The 24806-nt window shown below is 25.5% G+C and overlaps 1 protein-coding gene across 1 annotated transcript; it reads left to right on the top strand.

Moving 5' to 3' along the window:
- Positions 1–5570: 5570 nt before the first annotated feature.
- LOC105852597 (uncharacterized) lies at positions 5571–6840 on the top strand. The gene is made up of 3 exons (XM_012718716.3): positions 5571–5729; positions 5824–5885; positions 6507–6840. Exons 1-3 carry the CDS (start codon positions 5672–5674, stop codon positions 6630–6632), a joined length of 246 nt encoding a protein of 81 aa, XP_012574170.1. The 5' UTR covers positions 5571–5671; the 3' UTR covers positions 6633–6840.
- Positions 6841–24806: the final 17966 nt, after the last annotated feature.

Here is a 24806-nt window from a genome sequence, read left to right as displayed (position 1 = left end):
ATTTTAAAAAAAATAGTCTCTACAAATTTTCTATTTTTATTTTTTATCTTTGCTTTTCATTAATGAATTTTAGGGACAAAAATGTTAAGAATTTTTTTATGTAGATTAAAAATAAAATATTATAATTTTATAGTGACTAAAAAATTATTTTAAACTATAATATAATACTGTATCAAAAGAAAACAATAATAATATAAAAGTCAATCATAACAAGTTCCTTAATAACGTTTGTTTGTTAAGAAAACAAAAAGCAGTTTTTAAGTACAAATCTCACTTTTTAAAATTTCAAGATATGAATTAAATAACTTTTAAGATTTTTTTTCACTTTAAAATTTTAACAATTCTGAAATTTTCAAAAACTAATAACAGTTTAGGTTTTGAGTTTTCAGTTTCAATTTTTAGTTATGAATTTTAATTCTTTGTTGAGTTTCAGTTTTTATTTTATTTGAATTGAATCACTATTTTTACTTTGTTTCATTATGAATTCACCAAAAATAAAAAAATATTTATGCCTAAAAATAATTTTAAAAAAATAATATTAAATTTTAATTAATTTAAAATATTTAAAATATTGTAAAATTTTAATTTATTTAATTATAATAATTTTATAAATAGTGGTTGAAAGTGGTAGTTATGAAATATGATTATCGTAATAGGGGTCAATCATTGAATGCAATGACAAGTAGTAATTGCACTAGTGGAAAGTGGTGGTATCCCTGATGGAGGATAGTGGCAGTTGTCAGAGATTATGACTTTGTGGTGGTGGTGATGGCAGGGTCGAAGATGGTGGTGGTGGTTGTCCGAGGTGATTGGTGCTTGTGGTGGTGGGCGGAGGTGGGTGGTGATAATGGAGGTGGATGGAAATGGTGGTGGTGGTGGTAAATGGTCGGAGATAGGAGATTGTGGTTGGCGTGACCAAATGTTAGAAGTGAGTGGTTGGTGGTGTTGACGTGGCTGAAAATGGTAGTTGGATGTGGGTGGTCGATGAAGATGAAGGTGGTTGGTGGTGGTGACAGAGATCAAAGGTAGTAGTCAGTGTTGTGTTAAGTGTGAATTGTTAAGTTTTACATCGACTATAAATAAGCAAAATGTTGAATATGTAAAAGTGATGACACATATATCAATTGCCTTAAGATGTTGGATTGAGATGTAATGTCAAAATCTCTTGTGATCATAAAATATTTGACTGGTTGTTGTTATCATACTCCCCCAAACTACCAATGGTATTAAAGTCATGATTCAACTTAATAGAGGAGTCGAAATATGTACTTAATAATTTTGTTAGAAAATAACAATTACAAAACCTATTATTTTAATTTTGAGTTAAGAGAAAAAACTTTCGAAATTAAATAAAAAATATAAACTAAACCTCACCCCATTTTATCTATAGAAGTTTTATTTTCCATAATATAATATCCGCCGCCAATTTTTTTGGAAGATTCAAATAGAAGTTAATTACCTGGTTTAGACATTATCGAGTCAAATACTTGTTTACCAAATCAACCAATTGAGTGGAAAAACAAAGCATATCAATCAGTCAACGTGAAGAACTTGTACTGTAGTTAATTGATTGTTGCGAATAAGATTAACAAAATTTTCTTCTAAATAGATTTGGTGAACACACAACTTCTCTTCTCTCGAGTTTAATTGAATACTATCCAATAACTAATTATCTAAAGTCAAATTATTTTTTATATTAAAAATAAGCCAACTTTTTTATATTAATTTACTTTTAAATAATTTAAAATCCTTCTGCTTTCAATTCAGTTTAAAATGAAACAATTTGTATATATTGAGTAAAATATTACGATTACTTTTGAACAAAAAGAAATTTTGATTAATGCAATTTAGAATCATATATTTTTAAAAATAACTAGTACAATATATATTAAGGATTTAGATTTATTCGACAAAAAATAGCAAATATCAAATGAACTATATAATAGTAGATGAATTTATAACAAATAATAGATAAATTAGTTGATAACAAATAAATTATAATATAATGAATTTGACATGTTTGATAAAACTAACAATTAAACTAAATAAAAATATATTTTTAATTCAAATTACGAAAATAAAATGAGAAAAAATATAATATACTATGAGTGATAACTTCGAACGTTGGTTGAAATGCATATCAACAAACACAATAATTTTTTTTTAAAATATTATAAATTTGTGATAATGATATCTGCTCTACTTTAATCATATGAGTTTAAACGGTGTTAAGTGAGTGTTTTACATTAAAAAAAAAAAAAAAAAAAAAAAAATTCATGTCTCAATGTTTATGAAAAGCCTTTTCATCTATCTTTTTTAGACTGAGAAAATAAGAACATGTTGAACTAATTGACCATATACATTGAGATTTGTAGCTTATCTTTATTTTTATAGTTAGTCGATAGATAATAAAGGTATGTTTCCACATAATGATGTTTATGCAATATTTTTATTTGTAGCTGTCTTGCTTTAGGGAAAACACACAATCATTGTGCGTTTAACAATTCCAACAATGTTTCTCATGCTCAATTGTTTCTAACGGTGAACTGCCTTATGCTTTATTATTCTTCTTAACAAATCCAATTGTGTTATTAATGTTGTTACTCACATTTTTCATATCATGGATGACAATTGATAATTGGACTGACATACATTAATGATTTTGATAAAGATCGTTATAGACATATTATTGTAAAATAAAATATAAATAAAAAAATTGAAAATTTAATATATTTTATTTTGAATGAAATAGATAATTATCTACAAATAATGAGTAGATATGAGTATTCTATGTCTCATAATACTAATTATATCTCTCGCGCACTTACGTTATATATATATATATATATATATATATATTATTTTGAAAGAAAAAATGTAAAATATTTAAACACTACAATAAATAAAGTACGTAAAATGTTTAAAAAATCTAGTATTATATTTAAAAGAATGTTATTGGTATTTAAAAAAATGTTAGAATATATAAAAAATAAATAATTTTAAAAAAATATTATAGTACTTAAAAGTATAAAATTTATTTATTTTTTGAAATAATTAAATGGCAGATTAGTCTGAAAATCCATAATACGTTTAGGGTTATGTTTGAGTAGTAATTTTTTGACCCATTTACAAGGAGGATCTTTTAGTTCAGCTCGATAAAGTCGTAGCCCATTAGGGCCTGTTTGGACTTCTCTAAGGTTAGCTTTGTTTGTAAATACACACGGTATATTTCATTGTAAAAACACACTATCAAACTTATTATTTTTTTTACAATTAATCTCTTTCCTCTTTTTGCTTTATATTTTCATTAAATTAGTAGCTCATAAAAAATCATTAATTAGTTGATAGCTATTAGTTGATCAATCAACACACTTTTAATTTCAACAACACACTTTTAATTTCAACAATAATATTTTATATTATATCCAATAGTTATAATAGATTGTGCATATGTGAGGGATTTATTTATTTATTTGATTGTGGGATTTATTTGATGTCTCATCTTAGTTACCATATATTTATTTTTTATAAACAACTATTTTAATTTTTAAATGTGTGAGACAATATCGCAATGGTTCTTGACTACATTAAAATAATTAAAAATTAAATAATAAGTTATATGATAAATACTACAATAAACTAACACGATAAAAACATATTTAAATATACTTTTTGTTAGTTGTTTTGTCTTTAAATTTATTTTTAGTTAGCTTATTTCTTAAATATACTTTTTCATTTATTACAATAAAATATAAAATTATTATCAAAAGAGATTAATGATATATATATATATATATATATATATATATATATATATTTAAAATTATAGTTATTTTTTTAACTTTGTGTTTGTTTCTCTCTCAATAAATGATAAGAGGAGAGACTATTAAAAACTAAATTAAAGAAAAAACGGTAACCACAGCAAATCTTCCTTAGTACATAAAGGGCCATCCCGAAATTTTTAATAATTTTTTTTAAAAACATTTTATTTATCCCAATAAATTTTTTAAAAATACTTTTACTCTTAATTTATTCATGAGAGATATATGAGTTATAATTTTATCAACAACAATTAATATATTTGATATATTGTGATATGACGTATAATTTTAAAAAAACTTTTATATATTAATTTAATTGAATAGATGAGAGTAGTTAAATTCTTTATAAAAAAAATATTTATGTTAAAAAATAAAAAATTGAATAATTATTAATTACGACAAAATTGTGAAAACCAAATTATATAAGTCTATAAGATAATTGTTGTTTAATATATGCTAATCGGTAATGAATTTCGACTAGACATGTCATGATATATGCTAATTAATATAGATATTGTGGTGTATGTTTTTAAGATCTATAATCGACGTATTTTATAGGTATAACTGTTTTTATGAGTTGAATTGTGGTTGTTGATTTATCATTGTCGGTATATTTGAGTCTAATATGTAAAAATAACATGTTATATATGTATATTTTCTTGTTACACAATTAACTTAAGATTATCATGTATAGGGCCGATCCAACAAGTTACGAGGTCTAAAGCGAAATTATTATATGAGACATTTTTCAAAAATAAAATAAGAAATTTCAAATGTTCTACCGCAACATCAATAACTTATATAAAATTTTCTATTTTTTAGTTAAAAAAAAAAACCGTGTGTATACGTTGTATCACTCAAATAACTCATGTTAGTCAATACTTGTCTTATGATTTCTCAATTTATATCTAATATTTCTTTAATTCCTACTTCCCTAGCCAATTTACTTGGACTAAGAATAATATTATATAATTTCCAATAAAAATAAAATATTTTATTTAATTTATATAAAATTTTATCAGTTTTAATTTTAAAAACATTAGAATGTGAGACATTTTTATTAAATAAAAAAGATTTGAGTTCTTTCAATTGACTAACAAAATTTGAAAAAGATTCAAAGCCTTTCTATTAAATAATTTTTTTATTTACAGGCCTAAAATGCTTGCTTTAGTTCCTTATCCTTAGTGCCACATCATGTATTGTATGATATATATATATATTGATATGTGTAGATTCTCATTATATAATGTAACTGATACATGTATATGGATTAAAATTTATTTTACTATTTTTTTTATTTTTTCAAATTATATTTTTTTAGTAAGCTCAATTTTTAAGATTATAACAATATCTCTAAAATCTTTAAAATGAACCAAATACATAAATTTTTGTACACTAAATTATAATTCAGATGTCTATTATACAAAACATGAAAAATAATTTATAAAAAAATTATAAAAACAATTACAATAATTATAAAATAAAATAAAATTTTTAACTTAAATTTTAATAATTAAAAATATAAATAAAAATTAATCTATTACATCTTCTAATATATTATTGTAAATTTACAATTTCAAATTTTTATATATAATACAATATTATTCTTTTATTTAAATATTAAAATTTAAAATTTCGACTGGCCAACGTTTTTATTCGCCAGTTACGGTAGTAATAAATAAATAAAAAGCCTTGTGGAAAACACTTAAACTCGGTAAAATTGAAGGACCAAATACAAAATAATTGAAATTCGAACTCACGGACGATGGTAGGAATAAATAAATTAAATTAGGGTTTCTGAACAAATAATTGTGTATTTGAGATTGTGGCAACCCACGAAGAAAGCAAAAATGTCGAAGAAGAATGATCTCGCTAAGAGAAAGAGGCAATACGAATTCGAACTCCAAAGTACTCTCTAAAACTTCGATTTCGTCCCAAATTATTCAATCACACTCTTCGATATTTCATGTTCTGATTTCGTAATTGTGATTATTTCTTTCAGGAGAGAAACTAGAGAAGGAAAAGAAACAAAAGAAGCTCAATGCGAAGAAAAACAAGATGAAAGTTAGTGCTTTTGTTTAATTTCTCAAATTTCTTTTATCTGCTGAGATGTTTTACTTTTTTTTTTTTTTGAAATAATTCATGATTTTGGGTTTCCTATATTTGTTTTAGATTTAATTTACTTAACTTTTTTATTCCAAAAGTTCTGAATTTTTTTTTAATGAAAGAGTGGGTCAGCTATAAATTACAGTGAGCTTAAAGTGTTTGATATGAACAAAAAGTGTTTCATGAAATTACAGTTAAATTAGTTGATAAATAAACATAAATTGATATGAATAAATTTGTTTTTTTAGTTGAACGGATGTTGCTAAAATATAATGTGTGTATTTGTGCAACAAAAGCTGAATAATTTAGATTGAAACTTTGGAAGGAAAACCAAAAGTAGAGACTAGAGAAGGGTTTAGGACTGACACCTCTGATCGAAAGGCGTGACCCAATGTCCGACACTTTTCGGTGTTTGACACCGACTCGGCACCAACATTTTGGCAATTAATTCATTTTCTCAAATTATTACTGGTGTCGATGTATCCGTATTTCATATGTTGAATTGTTGTTTTGTGTTTGTGTGTATTTTAAGGGTTAATGGTTGTATGATTTTGTTATTGATTGGGAAATTTTGTTTAGGTTGATGGTAGTGACAAGAAAAAGAAGGGTGGAAGTGGATTTCAAGTGGGAAAGAGAAAGTTGAAGACCAAGTTGACAGCTTTGGCTAAAGCTAAAGCTGACCAGGCAATGGAGCTTGACAAATAAGGTTTTGTGATGTATTTTAGGCTTATGTGTTTTAATAGTTGAAATTGATAGATGACAATTGGTTTGAGGTTCTGTTTCTGTACTCTTTTTCTGTTAAGCCATTTGAGTATGAGAATGTGAGATGTATATTGGGTAACTTATCTCATTGTAGTTGCTGTCTGTCTCTTGCAATTTTGTCTCTAATCAACTTTTTATTTTATTTTTTTTATATATTGTAATTGATGGATGAAATTTTACACATAACTGAAGAAATTCACTAAAAAGGTATAGCTTTTAAAGTTGATGAGTACTTTCTTGGGGTGTCTGATTTCACAATGTCATTACGTGCAGACAAATGTAGCGTGTGTTTGGTTTGGTGTCTAACACTATCTAAATATGTTGGACATCTATCGAACACACATGTTCATATAAACTGTTTAGACATTAATTTTGAATAGATTATGTGTGTTATGGATGTGTTGATATCATCTGAATGTATACATATAATTTGGGTAATTATTTTGCTTTTACAAGAAAAAATTGATATTCACATCTATGAATAGTTTCCCTTATAATCACACACAGGTAAACACTAAAAAGGCGAGTTTTAAATAGATTTATTGTGTTATAACATGGAACAACTAGTGTGTGAATGTTCCTAGGGTCCGGTAACTGGTTTAGTTTTTGTTGGAAACATATACCAGCAAAAATAGATTTCATATTCAAATCAAAACTTATGGTATGCTGGTCTTCACATTTTCATTTATGACAATTTGGCTACATACTGAAGTAGTCTGCCTCTTTTATGCTATTTTGTTAGACACTAGAAAATATTCACTTTTTGTTTTTTTAGGTGGTGGTTAAATGAGTAATTAATTGTTATAAAGTGTTTCAAATTTCTGTTTTATTGTGGGACGGAACGAGGGAGGGTTGAAACAACTCTTATCCATCATGAACCATTGTCTTCAGAAAGAAAATAATGTCTCTGCCAGGTTAATGAACTGCAAATTGTATAATGAGATTTGCTTATTGAAGCTTAAAATGCACAATTAAGATAAACTAGATGGCGAAAATGTTTTTAAATGAAAATTATGAATGTTATTATTGACTAATGAGATGTTGCTAGTTGGCGCTTTTACTCCCAACAAGTTTTCTTCTTTCCCACATTCACAGAGTTCAGCATCCCCATTCCATTCTTTGGACTATTATTATCTCTTTTGTACTGTTAGACTAAGTTAGTCACATTAAGCATAATTGTAGATGAAGTATTTGGTTTGGCTATTACCATTTAATCAATAAAGCAGCCTCTGCATAATAGAAAACCTAAAAGTCTTGGCTAATGCAATGTAGCCATTCAATGACTTCTGACTTTTTTATAAAGTTTTTGCGATGAGATACAGGTTTTGATGTTCGACTGGGAATGAGATTATGTCCAGCTCTAAGTAGGACTGCATAAGTTTTTTATAGGCAGAAGTTAATGAGTTTGAAAGTGGTTATCTCACAAATACAATTTTTGGCAAAATATTGCCTATTTAATATATGTAACCTGAGAAATAGATACAACTTTTTTATTTTATTTGATAAAATTTACTTTTGGGCTTATTCTGGCTCGATATAAGGAGGTGGTGTGGTTGAAGCCTGGTTGGTTAGGCTTGCAAAATGATAGTGAGCCCAAAACTACAAAAGAATAATTGATCCAACAATTAAAGTAAGAAACAAGGGAAAAAATCCTTGACTGAGACAAAGAATAATGAAAACACCTAAAAAAAAATTCAATTTTCCGTGTGATCCTATTATTTTCTTTTTGGTAATTGATACATTTAAATTATTTCATATTAAGTGTACGATGAAAATAAACTCTATATAAATTTAATTAAAATTTGCTTTAAAAAAATAATATTTACTAAGAGTGAAAGTAAATTATATTATTCTATAATTAATGATCACATTTCAATTAACTTCACAACATCAACCTGCATTGTTAGGAATAGCTATGTAATTTATTTATTTTTCTCTATAAATATATACAAATTAAATTCACATCTCAACAAAACCATGAAAAGCGCACTACTATTACACTGTTTTTTACAACAAGAAATCAAAGGACTAATACAAAGTGGAACAAATAACCCAAAAGTGCAACATGATGAAAAGAGCATAGACAAATTATCGATATTGATTCATACAAAGAGAACGCCACGGTATTAACTTAATATCTAACATATCTTACATTCAAATTGGAAAAAGAAGAAAAAAAATGTGAAGACAATCTCTTATAATCATCCCGAACAGAAACATCGTGTGCTAATGTAAGTTCGGTTTAAGTTTATTTTTTATTTTTTTGTTAAAATAAATTTAGGACGAGAAGATGACATTTCAGTTAAAAATAGACTTTAATTTAAAATATAAACTTAAAAGGTAATTTCATAGTTAAATTTTGTTGTTTTGCTTTGTAACTTGCTTGATACTGGTGTGCGTGTGAATAATATATATATATATATTTTTTTTCGTCCATATTCCTTTGGTGTTTATATTTTGTAGATTCAAAGTTCAAATTTAATTCATTAAAGAGATACCGAATACTTATATTTCCTCCGAAATAAATTATAAATAAAAATAGTTATTGAAAAATTGATGTATTCAATTAAAAATTTAGTCTAAATACATTTATATTTTAATTTTTTTTAATTTCATTCGAAAGAGAATATGTCGACTACAATTCTCCCTCACATAATAAATACAACAATAATATTCTACTTTATCTTCAACTAGTATAACATAAGTAGTTGAATATTGCCGATAAATCAATTCAATTTGTAATGAGTTGACTCAGTTATATACTATAAAGGCGTGAGTTTAATTTTGTTGATGAATAATTTATAAATATATTTGTTGTTATTTGCATTTTGAAATTTGTTGTGATTCTAATAATTTTAAAGATTCAATTCACCTAAATTTTTTATTTAAAAAAAAAAGAATTGTATAAATACTTTTTATAAATATAAAGAATAGCAAATCTAAGGAAAATCTTAAATTTAATTTCAAGTTTCAAAAAGTTATTTATTTTGAGGAAAATATAATATTTTACTTAATACTCTCTCTGAAGATAATAATAAACAAAAACAAAAACTTCTTAAGATAATGTTTATGTTGATTGACTTGGTAAATTGAATACTCCTTTGAGAGAATTATCTTTTTATCTTTTTTATTTATTTAATATTTATTTAGTTGACTCTATGGAGATCCAACTCTTCAAAGTTTAATCTATTGATTTTTTTTCTTCCAGTGATAAGAAAAGAACAACGTCCATTTCAAATGACCCTAACTTAATTGGGCCGAAAATCATTTTCAAATAACCCTAAATCCATTTTTTTTATTATCTATGCATTTGACAAAACAAACCGATAATGGTTAATATGAAAGTGACAGGATTATTATTCATACCCCATACCTGTTTTCACACACCACATTTTTCAGTCATGGGCAAAAATACTTTTTCAATAAAAAGAATGTTTACTTTATTAAAATTTGCGGTGAAAAAATAGTTCCTTTCAGAAGGAAAAAAATTGTTCCAAGCCTATTAGCATAGTTTACTTTTTATGTAATGTCAGTATAAAAAAGTTTAACATAATAAAAAATAATGATTAATTAATTGTTTGTATGCATTTAAATATAGTTATCGTATAAATTAAATATTACTGATAATTTATCGGTTGCAATTGATTTATAAGATAATACCTCTTTATACTTATCATATATATAAATTAAATTCAAAGTAAAAAATGTTCGGTAAATTTAAAATTACTCTTTATAGTAAACTTTAACATGACAATATTAAAAACAAAAAGTTGGAGGTGGGGGAAGGAAAATAGGTATCGGTATTTTTGTTTGATATAAGAAAATGTGGTTTAACATGACAACTGCACTACATGCTGAACTTATAGAAATTATAGTTACTTAAATCAACCTGCAAAAATGGGTAGAGATTTCTTTAGATTGAATATGAATTGTAGTTGACAAATCTAGCTATTAGGAATACTAACTTTGTTTCTCGGTCTATTAGAAATAAATAACTTAATTATATTGAGATGGTTAAAAATGTGAATCTATTTTTCATATTTTTAGAGACGATAATTAATGTGCGGACAAGATTGTTAATTTAGGACTTTACATTGTTAATAGTTATTGGTGGTATACTTTTCGTTCGAATATTTCTAATGTTTTCAATAAAAACATGATCTTTCTAAATATAGATTTTGCATGTCTCTAGGTGGTTACTACACTTTTTTCTTTCTCCGTTGTTTTTTTTTCTATTAGATTTCTTATAAAGGTTTTTAATGAGGCAATATTTTGTATACTGAAGGATTGTTTGTTTGGATTTTAGTATAGTCCCCAAAACATTTTGTATTTCTTTTTATCATTTTTAATAATATTTTAGAGTGCTGTCAATGATAGATGATTATCTTGAGATACTAAAATAATTGAGACGTCAGAATGTCAGATTAATCATGTGATACCTTTGCATTTTATTTTTGTTTAAAAAAATATACATTAGTATATATTAGTTGTATTTTCATAAATGGATTGATATAGATCGTCCTTTAAAAGATGTAGTTCTTAACTGGTAACAAGTAGGATTTCCTAGTCAAAGAAATACTCATTTCAAGTGACAACTTTATTGTACCAAAAGACACCACTTATTCCTCACAATAGATAGCAGAGGTTAGGGTTGCTTCATCGGACAACATAATCCTTGCACTATGACCTCTTTCAATTCCCACCTCATCTTTATAATATGTTTTCTTTGCCACTTTACCAATTCGATGGACAAAGGAAATATTGGAGAAAAATATTAATTACAGGCTATAATCGTATAGTAGGCCTTTTTTAATTAGAAAATATATATATGAGTCATAAGGTGAATTATAAGTTTCAGGAGAGATATATAGATTTAAATGATAAAAAGATCGTGTGTTATAGTCAAATTTCTCCCACTAATTAATAAAATAACATCTAACAACTAAAAATATCTTATTTTTAAAAAAACTAGGCAGTATTTTGGTTATATTTTAGATTTCATCATTGCAATTATTCCTATAAATACTATCTTATTTTAAAAATGAATTTCATTTATGATTTTTGTACATATATTAAAAATGAAAATAAAATGACTAAAAGAAAAAGAATAAATCATTTTGATAAATTATTCTTAATAAATATTGATGTGTGTTTTTTATTTTTTACTATTTTTTATTTTGTTTTGAACCTCTAGTTTTATAGGGAACGAAGCCTAGTAATATAAAATTCTATTGGGAGGTAACTAAAGTCTTACCCAATAATTATTTACGTTAGAATTCTATTTCGAGTGATTATTTCTTAATTGAAACTCATTAACCACTTAAATTTAATTACTTAATTTTGTTTTCTACTATTATAAATATAAAATAAAATTAATGTTTTGTAAGTAGTATATATAATAATAATTAAATTAAAAATTAAAAAATGTAGTTTTTTTGTTGCTAAAGTAACGTTTCTTGTAAAATAAAGGAAGTATAATACAACTAAATAGTTGAGTTTAAGTGAACATATATACTTTATTTACACGATGACAGAACTCTAAATTACTAAAATTTCATTTTCTTAAAAACAACCAAAGTTAATAAAAAGAGACTATAATATATTATTTGTGATATTTTAGAAATTTATATTGTAAATTTTAAGTTTTACTTTTGAAAAATTGTAATAAATTATCTATGATCAATTAAAATCAATTATATGTACTTCACTGAAGATTCGAATTATTATTGAGATACACTTAATTAACATATTTTAATTAGTTATGATATCCATAATTTTTTAAAGATAATTTAAATTTCTTCGACTATCAATCTAGTGATCAAATATTTTAACTCTGTGGATGATTGGTTTAATTTTCAAAATATTGATTTAAGAATCTAGAATTTTTTTTTTTATTTTTTTATCTTTTTATGGGATTTAAATTATCTTATTTTGTTCTTTTCTTTTGTTTTTTCTTTTTCTGGCTAAATTACATCAGTTGTCCTTTAACTTAATTTCAGGTAACGTTTTAGTCCTTTATCTTTTTTTTTCCCGATTTAGTCATTTATTTTAATTTTAAATGACAATTTGATATTTTATGTTTTAAAATTTCAACAACGTTATCCTTTTTTAAACAAAAATTCAAAAAAAAATTTAATTAAAACTCATAAAATTAATTATATTCTTCAATATAATACAAATTTCATCAAATCCGTAACGCAAATCTTCAAATAAACTCATATTTTCATACTTTATTTGATATTATTAGGAATAAATGACTAAATTGGGAAGAAAAAAAAAAGATAAGAGACTAAAACGTTACCTGAAATTAAGTTAAAGGACCACAAATGTAATTTAACCTTCTTTTTCTCCTTTAGGTTGTGAGAATGAGATAGAGATATAAGTAATGTGTATTAAAAAAAAATTATAAATCCTACATACACTCGAAATTGATTATATCTCTATTTATTTTTTAACGTAAGGAAAAAAGAAAGAGAAAATCTAGATCCTTTCCACTTGTTATCATTCTAATTTAAAAAATATAGAAATATTTAACATAAAGATAAAATTGGGTTGGCTTAAAACCGTTGTAACTACTAACAATATGTTTTGACAAAATTATTAATATTAAGGTCTTGTTTGACTCTCATAAAATCTTAAATAGAATATTCTGTTTTTTTTTTTTCCTTCTAGTACATTAAATTAAAGAAAGATAACAAAAATGCACGAGACATATAGATTATAATAGAATTCCACTTAGGATGTTCTAGGGTGACTTAAAAAGTAAAATCATTAAAGTAATTGTTTTTGGTAGAATTGTAAATATATTAGTCTACGTCAAATTAAAATCAAACAAGATTTTTTTTATAAAAACGATCAATATTTTTAAAAAAATATTTATTTAATTAAAGATGTCAAATTACATTCTATATAAAAAATCTTTTAGTCCTATTTAAATAAATATAAAAATGTTTTTTTATTACTATTATAATTAGGTTTAATTTTAGTTTTGATTTCCCCTATTTTAGCTGAATCACGAAAATAGTTCTATCATTTTATTTCTCATCAGTTTTAGTCTTCCAAACAGAATTTTAATCCAAAACTTGATGAAATGTTAATTTTTTGCGCTTATTTAAGTCACACAATGCCTCAAGATCTCGTTGTCCAACAATTGTACATGAAATCTATGATCATAAATGATATGATGTCACTTTAAAAAATGACATTTCATTAAGTTTTTTACCAATTTTTTTTTTGGGGGACCAAATCCGAAGAGAAATAAAATAGGGGAACTACTTTCGTGATTCAGCTAAAATAGAGGGACCAAAACTACAATTAAACCTTATAATTATTATATTAAATTTTGATCTTTTGTTAGATATTGAACTTTTAATAATTTAAACATATTAATCTAATTTAGTTTTTGACATATTTATATGTATCATTATAAAATAAAACTGAAGTTGTTGGAAGGAAGTTGGTTTTATATTTATAGATGTTAACAAAAGTATTTTATGAGAACAATATATTTGACTTCATAGAGTATGAAAAAAAGTTCATGTTTTTGAAGACAATCAAAAATAAGATTTGATTCAGACTTATAACTAAAGAAAATCTTTGACCAAGTTGAAAATAAGGTATGGTCAAGATTTGATCAAGATTTATCTATAAGAAGATATGAATTATTACAAGAAGAGTTGATCAGAATCTACAAGAAGATATGAATTGTTTACAAGAAGAAACACTCATAAGAAGATACATTTATTATTTGCAAAGATATGATTCAGATTTTGACAAATGACAAAATACTGAATTGGACTTAGTCATATTTCTACTTGTGAAAATTCAAGAACCGGTCCAACGCTATGTTTCCGCCTAGATCAAAGCAAACAATATGAAGGCAATTTCATTTGAAAAATTTGTGGTAGCAATCTTAATAAAATACGAACAATATCAATCCCCTAGCGTGCATGGGTGTCTGGTTTTGATTCAAGACCAATCTGATTATTGTTGTAAACAAATACAGTCTAGTTATATTTTTTGCAAAATTCTGTAAGTGAGAAAGTTTGCAGTTGGGTATCTTTGTTGGGTTGGAGGGTGTTGGTGATGGGCCCTTTATGTTGTGTCTTTTAATATATTTTGTCTTTTATAAAAAAAAACCTATTAAGATGTCATTCATTGTTTTTCTTAATAATTATAAAGAAGCTTCAATTTTTTTTCTTTGAAAAAGGCAAAATTGAATTCAATAAGATTAATTTGAAGCAGAAGATGTGCAAAAACTTTGACTAAAAAATTACGAACCAAAAGTTAGGTGAAATGAGAAAACCCATCCAAACCCAAACAAGCTTTAGGATTGCTCCACCAAAGATTAAATTCAAAATCAAAGCCTTTAGCCTTAAATTTTAGCCACCACTGTGAAAAAACATTAGTGCGATCTACCATATAAGAAACGTTCACCATACATTGATTAAACACATAATCATTACGCACCTTCCACAAGATACATAAACACGTGATCCATATAACTTGTAAGTTTTGTAGACCCCTTCTTGAATTAAAAAGGAGCTCTTGGAATTGAAAATATGATTTGATTTACAATTGGGCAATGCACTTTGAACACCAAGCCAAACTAGAATATCAAACCAAACTTGACCGAATGTATCGTTCAAAAAATAAGTGTTGAAACAAAGAATATGCTAGTGAATGTGAATTGAAAAAAAAAGTTTGAGTCACACATCAGATAAACTACACTAATACTAGTGTATAAAAGTTGGAGGTGGATCAATTGGGTTGTTCCCAAGAATATGAAGTTTTGTGATGGGGGGAGGACATATATCACTTGACCACAACATGTCTGTGCGCGCTGCCGTCTGACATGAGATTTGGCTTTGTGGTGTACTATTTTTTTTACAAACTAAAATTAAAATATTAAATAAAAAAACAATTACAATCCACATTAGATCCCTATCATGTGTTCCACACACGTCATGTGTCTGATACACGTCTGCCTACGCCCTCTACACTCTAGTATATGCCTCCCACGAGCTCAATCTATCTATTTGTTTTCCAACGCTCACTTGATCCGAGCCTTCTATTTTTTTTACTGTTTTTATTGTATATCACTATAAATAGAGTGTTCAACCGTTTGGAAAAGTACACCAAAGTTAGATGCAATTATCAGTTTTCTCTCTTATCCTTCGTCTACTCCACACACTTTTGAGCCACTTCTCCTCTTTCTTTATATCCTTTTGATTTTTAGAATTATCTTATTATCATTGTCCATTCAGTTTCAGAGTGGTCTTCGTACCATAATCCCTTTAGCTTGCGAGTGGTCTTAGTGCCATATTTGATAGTGTAATTCTTGAAGGGATCCTATAGTGTAGTGGATCTCCAATATAGTTTGATTATAATATTTTATCTTGGGGACATCATGGTTGATAGTCTTCTTGCATATTTTTGAGCAATGCCACAAAATACCTTGAAGATAGCGACCTAATATGCGACTTATCCCAATAATATCTTTAGTGGCAACATGTTTCAAAATAATTTTATATAAAAAACAACAATAAGTGTTATAACGATTCATCTTTTTCACATCCCAAGCAACAAATCCCTTTATCGTATGACATGTTGTGCATGACCAAATTATCTTTATTGAGTAATCTGTTATTGAAAGCTTCCACACAAATAAAGGTACTTTGAGAGGTACAACTTGTTTCTAGTGTTATCAAAAAGAGGATTCACTTCTACACTTGAATCATCTGATAGCTTTTTGTAAGCGACTTTGATAGAATACTCGTCCCCCTGGTCGTGTTGTCAAGTTCATATGTCCAACACACTTTCCTGCAAGACCATTTAATCCAACAAAAAAGTAGAATCTAATAATAACTCTTCCTCCCAAACAAATAAATTTCTCTTTCACCTCCAAATTTCACATCCACAATCCACCTAAGGTAAGTCATGTCTGCCACCAAACTATTTTTATCAACCACCAACCCATACAACCAACAATACCTATCACACAAAGCAATCCCCCTCTATCCAGTTGTCAAGCCAAAATGAAATATCTCTACCATGACCAATCAAACAAACCAAATTTTTCCTAAACCAATTTTAATTTTCACCACCCAACCCATCACAAATTAAACACAAATCATGCAACCAACTTGATGCTATATGTTGGATCTATAAGCAACATTAAACCCTTCTAACCCATACTTATTAGCCAACACTTTAAACCAAATACTATTTGATCAGTTTTCAACCACCAACCCATTTACATAGCAAAACACAACTGAAATCTCTCACCCTACGCACACCTAAACTTTCTTTCTTCTTGAAAAGACATACCTTCTTCTATTTTACACAATGAATTTTTTGAGCGTCTTCACTACAGCCTCACAAAAATAATTTTTAAAAAAGCTCAATGTGAGAAACGATACTTGACAAAGCTTTGAACAAAAAAATGAAATAAATCGATAAGACAAACAAAACAACTTTGAAAAGAATGAAAAAACTATCCATAAACAAACTACAAATCTTTCAACCAGACAATCTTGATCTCATTCGAGCAAAGAATTCCAAAACAACAACCTTAGCAAATTACCACCAATAAAGAACCCTTGATTAGAAATAAAGTAGTATCTAAAAGAATTAAATGGTACGATGATGATGTATATATTTTTAAGAGACTTTTAATTACAAACAAAAAATAAAAGAGATAAAGAAATTTCCCTTCGAGGTTGGTCATTGTCAATGAGAAAATGATAAACATGCCCCAACGTCCTATTATATTACATGGAACAACCATAATTATGGACATTGAGAATAGAATTTGTGATTATAATTTGTAAAAAATCTTAGTACTATATTTGGACATCATAGGAAAAACATGTGGACAGATGAAGTCGTCAAATGCAATATAAAAACATTAAAGTTGTGTTTGAAAGTTTGGATAAATACTATAAATCACAATTCAAGTACTTCCATATTTAGAAAAGAAGAATCTAACTCATGATCCCATGTGGGCCAAATCAAGGATTTTGTTTTTAAGTATTTTTTCATTTCGGACACTCGAGAACAAATATATGATGCATCATCTCTCGATTGAATAATTTTAATAAGAGCATGAAAGGAAGAAGCACACTAGACACGATACAAATACTCTCATTACTCAGATTGTTATGTACTATGAGATATATTGGGTTGGTCTATTAAAAAAGGTGTTGTGAAAAAGAATGTCAAATAATATATATTTGTCAGCAATGTTCTTATTATTTTGAGGTATAAAAACATATAACATGGTGGTGGGTCAAATAATCATGTGTAGTGATGAAATTTCACGATGTAAAAAATCACAAAATTTTACTATTATATATTGTTCAATATTTAAAATATATTTATAACGACAATAAAAATGTAAACTAATTAAATTGATAATAAGTTTTCAAATTAAATTGATAACTAAATGATAACTATACATACATCAATAAAATAATAAAAATAAAATAAAATAAAAATATATATATTATGTCAACAAATTTACTTTACTGATTCAAAACGATAAATATATTATTTGAATTTAATATTATTAAATTTAAACGGATTTATTCTGATTAAAGATCACTTTAAATATTTTGAAGACCTTATTTCAATTTTAAAAATTTGATTTTTAATGAAAAAAAGTATAATTTAATAATTAAAAAAATAGATGAAATAAATTTTAGTTCTCATAAGATTTTAAAATTTTATTTTAATTTTTATAAAAAGATTTTCAATTTTTTATCCCTAAAATGTATTATTCACTTTTAGTCTTTATTTTAAATTTTTGTTCTTTTTATAAAAAACAATTTAACCCCAAAACGTTTCTATAAAATCAAATTAAAATTAAAAGTAAATAAAAGATATTTTATGAATAAACTTAAAATATCGTAATTTTATAAAAATTAAAAATATATTTAACAAAAAAAATTCATCCTCAATTTGTTTTATTATAAAAACAAATTTCAGACGCTCAACGGTTTTAAAATCTATGCTATTGGATTACTTGTACAACTTAATAATCCCTCCAATTTTGATTAGATACAAACTTAAATCAATTAAATTAAAATGAATTGGTCTAATTTCGATGACCACTCATGTGGGTCCCCATAAACAGGAAGCTATCAGATACCCTACTAATACTCATTTCTTCTACCATCATTGCTTTACTCTTTTTTTAAGCTTTAAAATCATCATATTTCGTTACATTAATTTGGAGATTATGTTATTGGTTAACTATCACTAAAATTGTACCCACACCATTTTAAATGAACAGATATTTTTGTCAGAAGTGTTGAAAATAATTTAAAGACAAATTTTACTATAGAAAAAAAAAAAGTAGTAACAAAATAATCTATTATTTAGAGTGATGATCTCCTTGTATATGTGTTTGATTGAAGTCCAAAATTAAAAATAAAGTCTTATTTTCTTTTTTACTTTATGTCCTTTTTTCTTACTTTTCTTCTTCTTTCATCTATATCACATAACACAAGGCATTATCTTATGTGGCATGTTGTGTTGGCAAATTCTCTTGTATCGTATAAAATAATGACATCTAATACAAATATATGGGGTGATAAAAAATTTCATAGACAAAATCTATTAATTTTTTTTTCATAGATTAAAATTGGATTTCTCTCATATTATAAGACTAAACACAATGTTAATGATGCTTTTAAATATTGACAAGAATTATGTGCTCGGTTGTTTTCATTGTAAGTTGTGCGCAAAATAATTATTTTTTTACAAAACAAAAAATTAAGCTATATATATCATTAATAATTAAAATCCAAAAAAAAAAAAAATAGTAACTTGATGATACATTTGAAAGATAGTAATAACTATAGGTACTCCTATTAGGGTGTTAACAATTACATAGACTTATTTTCTAATCACTTTGAATAAATACTAAAATAAAATTTGCATAATCAACTTTCTACTCATGAATATCTTTTTTGTTACCCACACCATAATTCATAAAAATGAGAGCAAAATCTTACCTAAGAAGGGACGAGACTTACAAAAAGGTGTTGAGGAGAGAAAAAGCCAAAACCAAAACTAGAGTAATCCAATAGTTTTTGTTAAAGTTTGATTAATGCTTTGAGTTCTTACGAATTAAAAGTAAAGGTTTTAATTTTTATTCTCCTTTGTTTTCTTCTTTGTTGCGAATCCAAACTTGTTTGAATCACAATAGTGTGTTTTAGACAATGGTTTGATCTCGAGAAGAATGTGATGCTTTTGTGAACATGAATATCCTTTGAAAACAACATGGACGGATGGAAATCATGGTCAGAATTTTTTGTGAGTGTGGTCTATATAATTAGAGATGACAATAATAGTATTTAGGTAGGGAATTATAGTATTCGTCTACGTATATGCATTTAAAAAACATATTCATACATGTGTTCTATACTCTCTTGAATATCAAGTTTAATATTCGAATCTTTACCATTTGAATACGTAAGTGTATGTACTCATACCTATTATTTACACTTTAACTAAAATAGATCGATAAATAAATGATATTGTTGTGGTTAAATTTAAAAACTATCTAAATATCTTAAATTTAATTATAAAATATTATAAACTAAAATATTTTATAACTCAAAATATTTCAAATGAACACCCGTTACAATAAATATTCAAATATCCATAATAATACTTTATAAAGTTGCAAGTCCTACAGCGGTATTATTCGAGATCTGTAAAAACAAATGATATGAAGTTACAAGTATAATTATAAAGTCACGATTAATAAGACATAACTCTTAGTTCTAAAGTCACAATTATTTGCCTATTTATAAAAATCAAATTATAAAAAAAATATCGAACATTTATCTTTCGACTATAAATATTGTAGTGGTCTAATGATATCAATAGATGCTAAAATATTAAAAAAAAATTAATTAAACTAAATACAAATATAATATAATAAATAAATAATATATTTATATTAGTGCGGGTGCGGGACAAGTGGGTACTATAGTATTCGGACCCGCATTCATACTCGTTTAATTTTATGGGTAATTATCTGTCTTCGTGCCCATAACTATTATGAAGGTTTTTACCCTATCCATTGTGATTTTTGCAGGTACCATTGGATCTGGATCTAGTTGTCATCCCTATATATAAGATTACCATTTTTGCTATGATTTCTAAATGTCTATAACTTCTAATTTTTATTTAGTTTAATTGCAGTTTTATTTATTTATTTTATTTTAATTGATTTACGAAATTGTTCTATCTATTTTAAAATAAATAATTTTTGTCATTTTTTTCTACTAAAAAAAGACAATGATTTATAATAAAATATCGTAAAAACTTAATTTTCAACTTTAATTTTTTTCATATTTGTAATTTAATCAATGACATATGAATAATTAATGCATCTAGATGATTTTATATCATGTAATTTAAAATATGTTAAATCGTCATTTTTTAGTTCAAAAATCCGAGTGAGATACTAAAACTATCGATTTTTAAAATAAGTGAATCAATAGATATATCAAATTATGTTATATATATCCATGAACTAATTGTATCTATGTTCAACTTATGTGTGGTTTGTTATGTTAAAAATGATAAATTGAATTGAGTTTGATAATGATTTGAGAGAAATAGATGAGGATACATATAAGTTGTTGTTTTGTGATAGGTGTAGTACCAATAGGGAAAAGATTCTTGGTTGAAAGGTTGTCATGAAAATTGCATATCCCCAGCCTTTGATAGATATTTTATTGTGTGGAGAGAGAAGGAGGAGAGAGAAAGAAAGAAAAAAAGTGAATAGTAAGTAACGTGCAAAGAAACAAATTGAGGTATGATCTCTTATGATGAAACTGAGAGTAAGTCAGTAAAGAAGTGCTAAACCCGTTTTCAGTTAGCTCTGTCACACTTTTTTGTCACCATTTTCGTCTTTTTTGCACGCGCTTTCCTTTATCAATTGTGTGAGTGTGAGTGTTAGTGTTAGAATATGTGGGACCCAACCACAACAATTTAGGACTTAACCTACTATTAAGGTATTCATGGATTCAGTTGAGGTCATTTTGGTTTCATCTTAATAATTGAATTGAGCGATTTTATTTGAGTTGAGTTTTTAATTTCTGATTTTTATATTTAATTCGAATCAAATTAATTTGATTAAAAGAATATAGAGTTAGATTGACTTGAATTCGTTTGTCATAAAAAAAATTATTCTGAAAAATATATAATAATATTTAAATACTAGGACATTACAAAATCATAAAATCATATTTTAATATATAATTCAATACTTAAAATATATATATAATATACAACAAAACATTTAAATTAACGATAAATCATCAAATAAAACTCAATAATTAAATTATAATTATATGTCAATAATAGAAGGAAAAAAAATGTCTATGTTGTGTCAATGAATTGATTTACAGGTCAACAAATTCAAAATATCAAAAAAAAAAAAAAAAGTCTATGTTGATTTCTTGAAATTGTGTTATTGTTGAATGTTGATTTCTTGTTTCCTTGATTTCTTAATGTGTTGAATCATGAATGTTGATTTCTTCGATGTGTTAGAATTGATTTTTTGAAATTGTGTCCTTTGCATCATAAAATAAAGATGCAAGAGTAGAAAATTTGATTATTTTTCAAGAGGAAAGCTTGTGGGAATGAATATGATTAAGAAAGGATAACTTCTATATTTGACCTGGTTAAAGTTTTAAAAATTGAAGAAATGTTAATTTTTATTGTGTTGATTTCAACTCTTTAAAGAACGTAAACACTTTTAATTTTTTTAATGGTCAACTTGTATTTATTATTACTTAATTTTTTTTATACAATTTTATATTTAATTTTTAAATTATTGTTTATTTTGACGGTTGATCGGAACTTTTAAGTCAAGCTCCTCCGCTAAATATTAAATTATCTAAAAAGGCATATTAAATATTAAAATAAAATTTAAACTCTTTGAATTATAAATCACTTATTATTCAATTCGCAAAAGTCAACACCAGATTTTAGTAAAAAAAATATAGTGAAGTAGACTTTTAAAAAGATTGCAAGTGTTGTGACGTTCTGAAAAAGTTCGGATCAAACCTTAAAAATGTGTTTATAATAATTAATATATAGATATATACTCAAATATAACATTTTCAAAAAAAGTAAAACTCAAATCTTGCAAAACTTAAATCAAACCTTCCAAAGCTTAACTCAACCTAGCCTACTTATACTCATAATATTCATTTAACAAACAATTCTATTTAACTAGATATATACACCTCTATTTTAATTGAATCAAAATTGTAGTCTCTCTATTTCAAAATATGAGAACTTATGTTTTTGTCCATAGAATAGATGATACTACTATAAACTTACATACAACTGCAAGACCTCGAGTTCAAATCCGTAACAAAACGTTCAACATAATATTGACATTTGTCAGTTAAACAAATACTTAAAGATCAAAAATTAGTATTTTTGTTTTACAAATTTTAAGACTTTTTCACTTTTACTCTTTTTTTTTTACATATCATTTTAATTAATGATGTGAGTCATAAAATATAATTTAATATCATCAATTAGGAGAATAACTCAAGCAAAATTTAACCTATATAAAGGTGGAAAAATCCTAAAAATATATAAAAACATGGCGACTAGACTATACAATTTGAATTGTTTGGAGATCAAAATCATGATTCAATTAAAATACTAAATATATATGTAAGCTATTTATTTTTTTATTTATTGCTATTAAAATAATTTAATCAGTTTCAAATATTTTTTTAATGAGTTGTGTAATGATTCTTATATATTTTGTTACATAGAGGATTGAAGAAGAATTTAATTAAAATAAGGTGGATAAAAATGAGAGAGAATAAATAATACACTATAAATTATATTATAAAAAACAACAAAACAAAATATTAAAAAAGAAGTTGTATTTAAAGTGAGACCTAAAAAATAAGAAGTGCTGGTGAAAAGTGCTGTAGAATATAGATTATTGAAATAAATATGACATTTTTTTGACAAAGTTGGTGACATATGTCTATTATTATTATTATTTTTAAAAGCTGGTGACATATGACTGATTATTTACCAAATAAGTATACTTTTTGTATAAATTGCCATTAAAATATTTTTTATCAGTTCAAATATATTTTATTTTTATTATTTTTAAAAAATATATGTAACAATAGACATATATGCTCATCAAATAATCAAGAGACCTATACAATAGTATTAATTACTTTATATTTATCGATTCACGAAATTTCATTAAAAAATTTTAACTTAAAAATGACGATGCAATATATTTTAAATGACGCAATATATGATATAATAATATATAATGATTAATATAATTGTAATAAAACTCTCTAAAAATTTGACTTTCAACTTCGAAAATTATTCATTTTTGTAATTTAATTAATGATATATGAATAAATATTAATGCATCTAGATAATTATATATCATAAGATTGTATATCACATGATAATTTTTTAGTTCAAAAATATGAAGGAGAGACTATAACTATTGAATTTTTAAATAGATGAATCAATTACGTGAACCGGTGAAAATAAAGAGACTAAAACTACAATTAAACATTTAATTAATGACATATGAATAATTATTGCATCTAGATTGTTCTATATTATGAAATTGTATGTTATATTATTTAAAATTTGTTAAAATCGTCATTTTTTAGTTCAAAAATATGAGAGATGATACAAAATTATCGACTTTTAAAATAGATAAATCAATTTTGTTAAATGATGAAAATAGATACCAAAATTGCAATTAGATGTATAATTTATTACTTAATAGTATAATCATATATATTTTTTAAAATAGAGTGTAAAAATATCACATAATATAAGTGACATTTCAACTATATTGACACCACTAAATACAATAATTTTTCATATTCAATTTCTTGTGTTCCACTTTGCTAGGGTCATGGTGGATGTTGTTAACTATCCATGCCAATTACATGATGAATAACCAAGGGCAGAAGCGTACCTGTGGGAATTGCCATTGATGAAATTGCCATGATAGAGCCAATGGGTTGGGTGATCTTCCTCAGCAAAACACCCTAAAGACCTTGCTCTCATGATGGGGAT

This window comes from Cicer arietinum, chromosome 7 (genome assembly GCF_000331145.2).
Source record: "Cicer arietinum cultivar CDC Frontier isolate Library 1 chromosome 7, Cicar.CDCFrontier_v2.0, whole genome shotgun sequence".
NCBI lineage: Eukaryota > Viridiplantae > Streptophyta > Magnoliopsida > Fabales > Fabaceae > Cicer > Cicer arietinum.
This window is presented reverse-complemented; position numbering and strand designations above follow the sequence as displayed.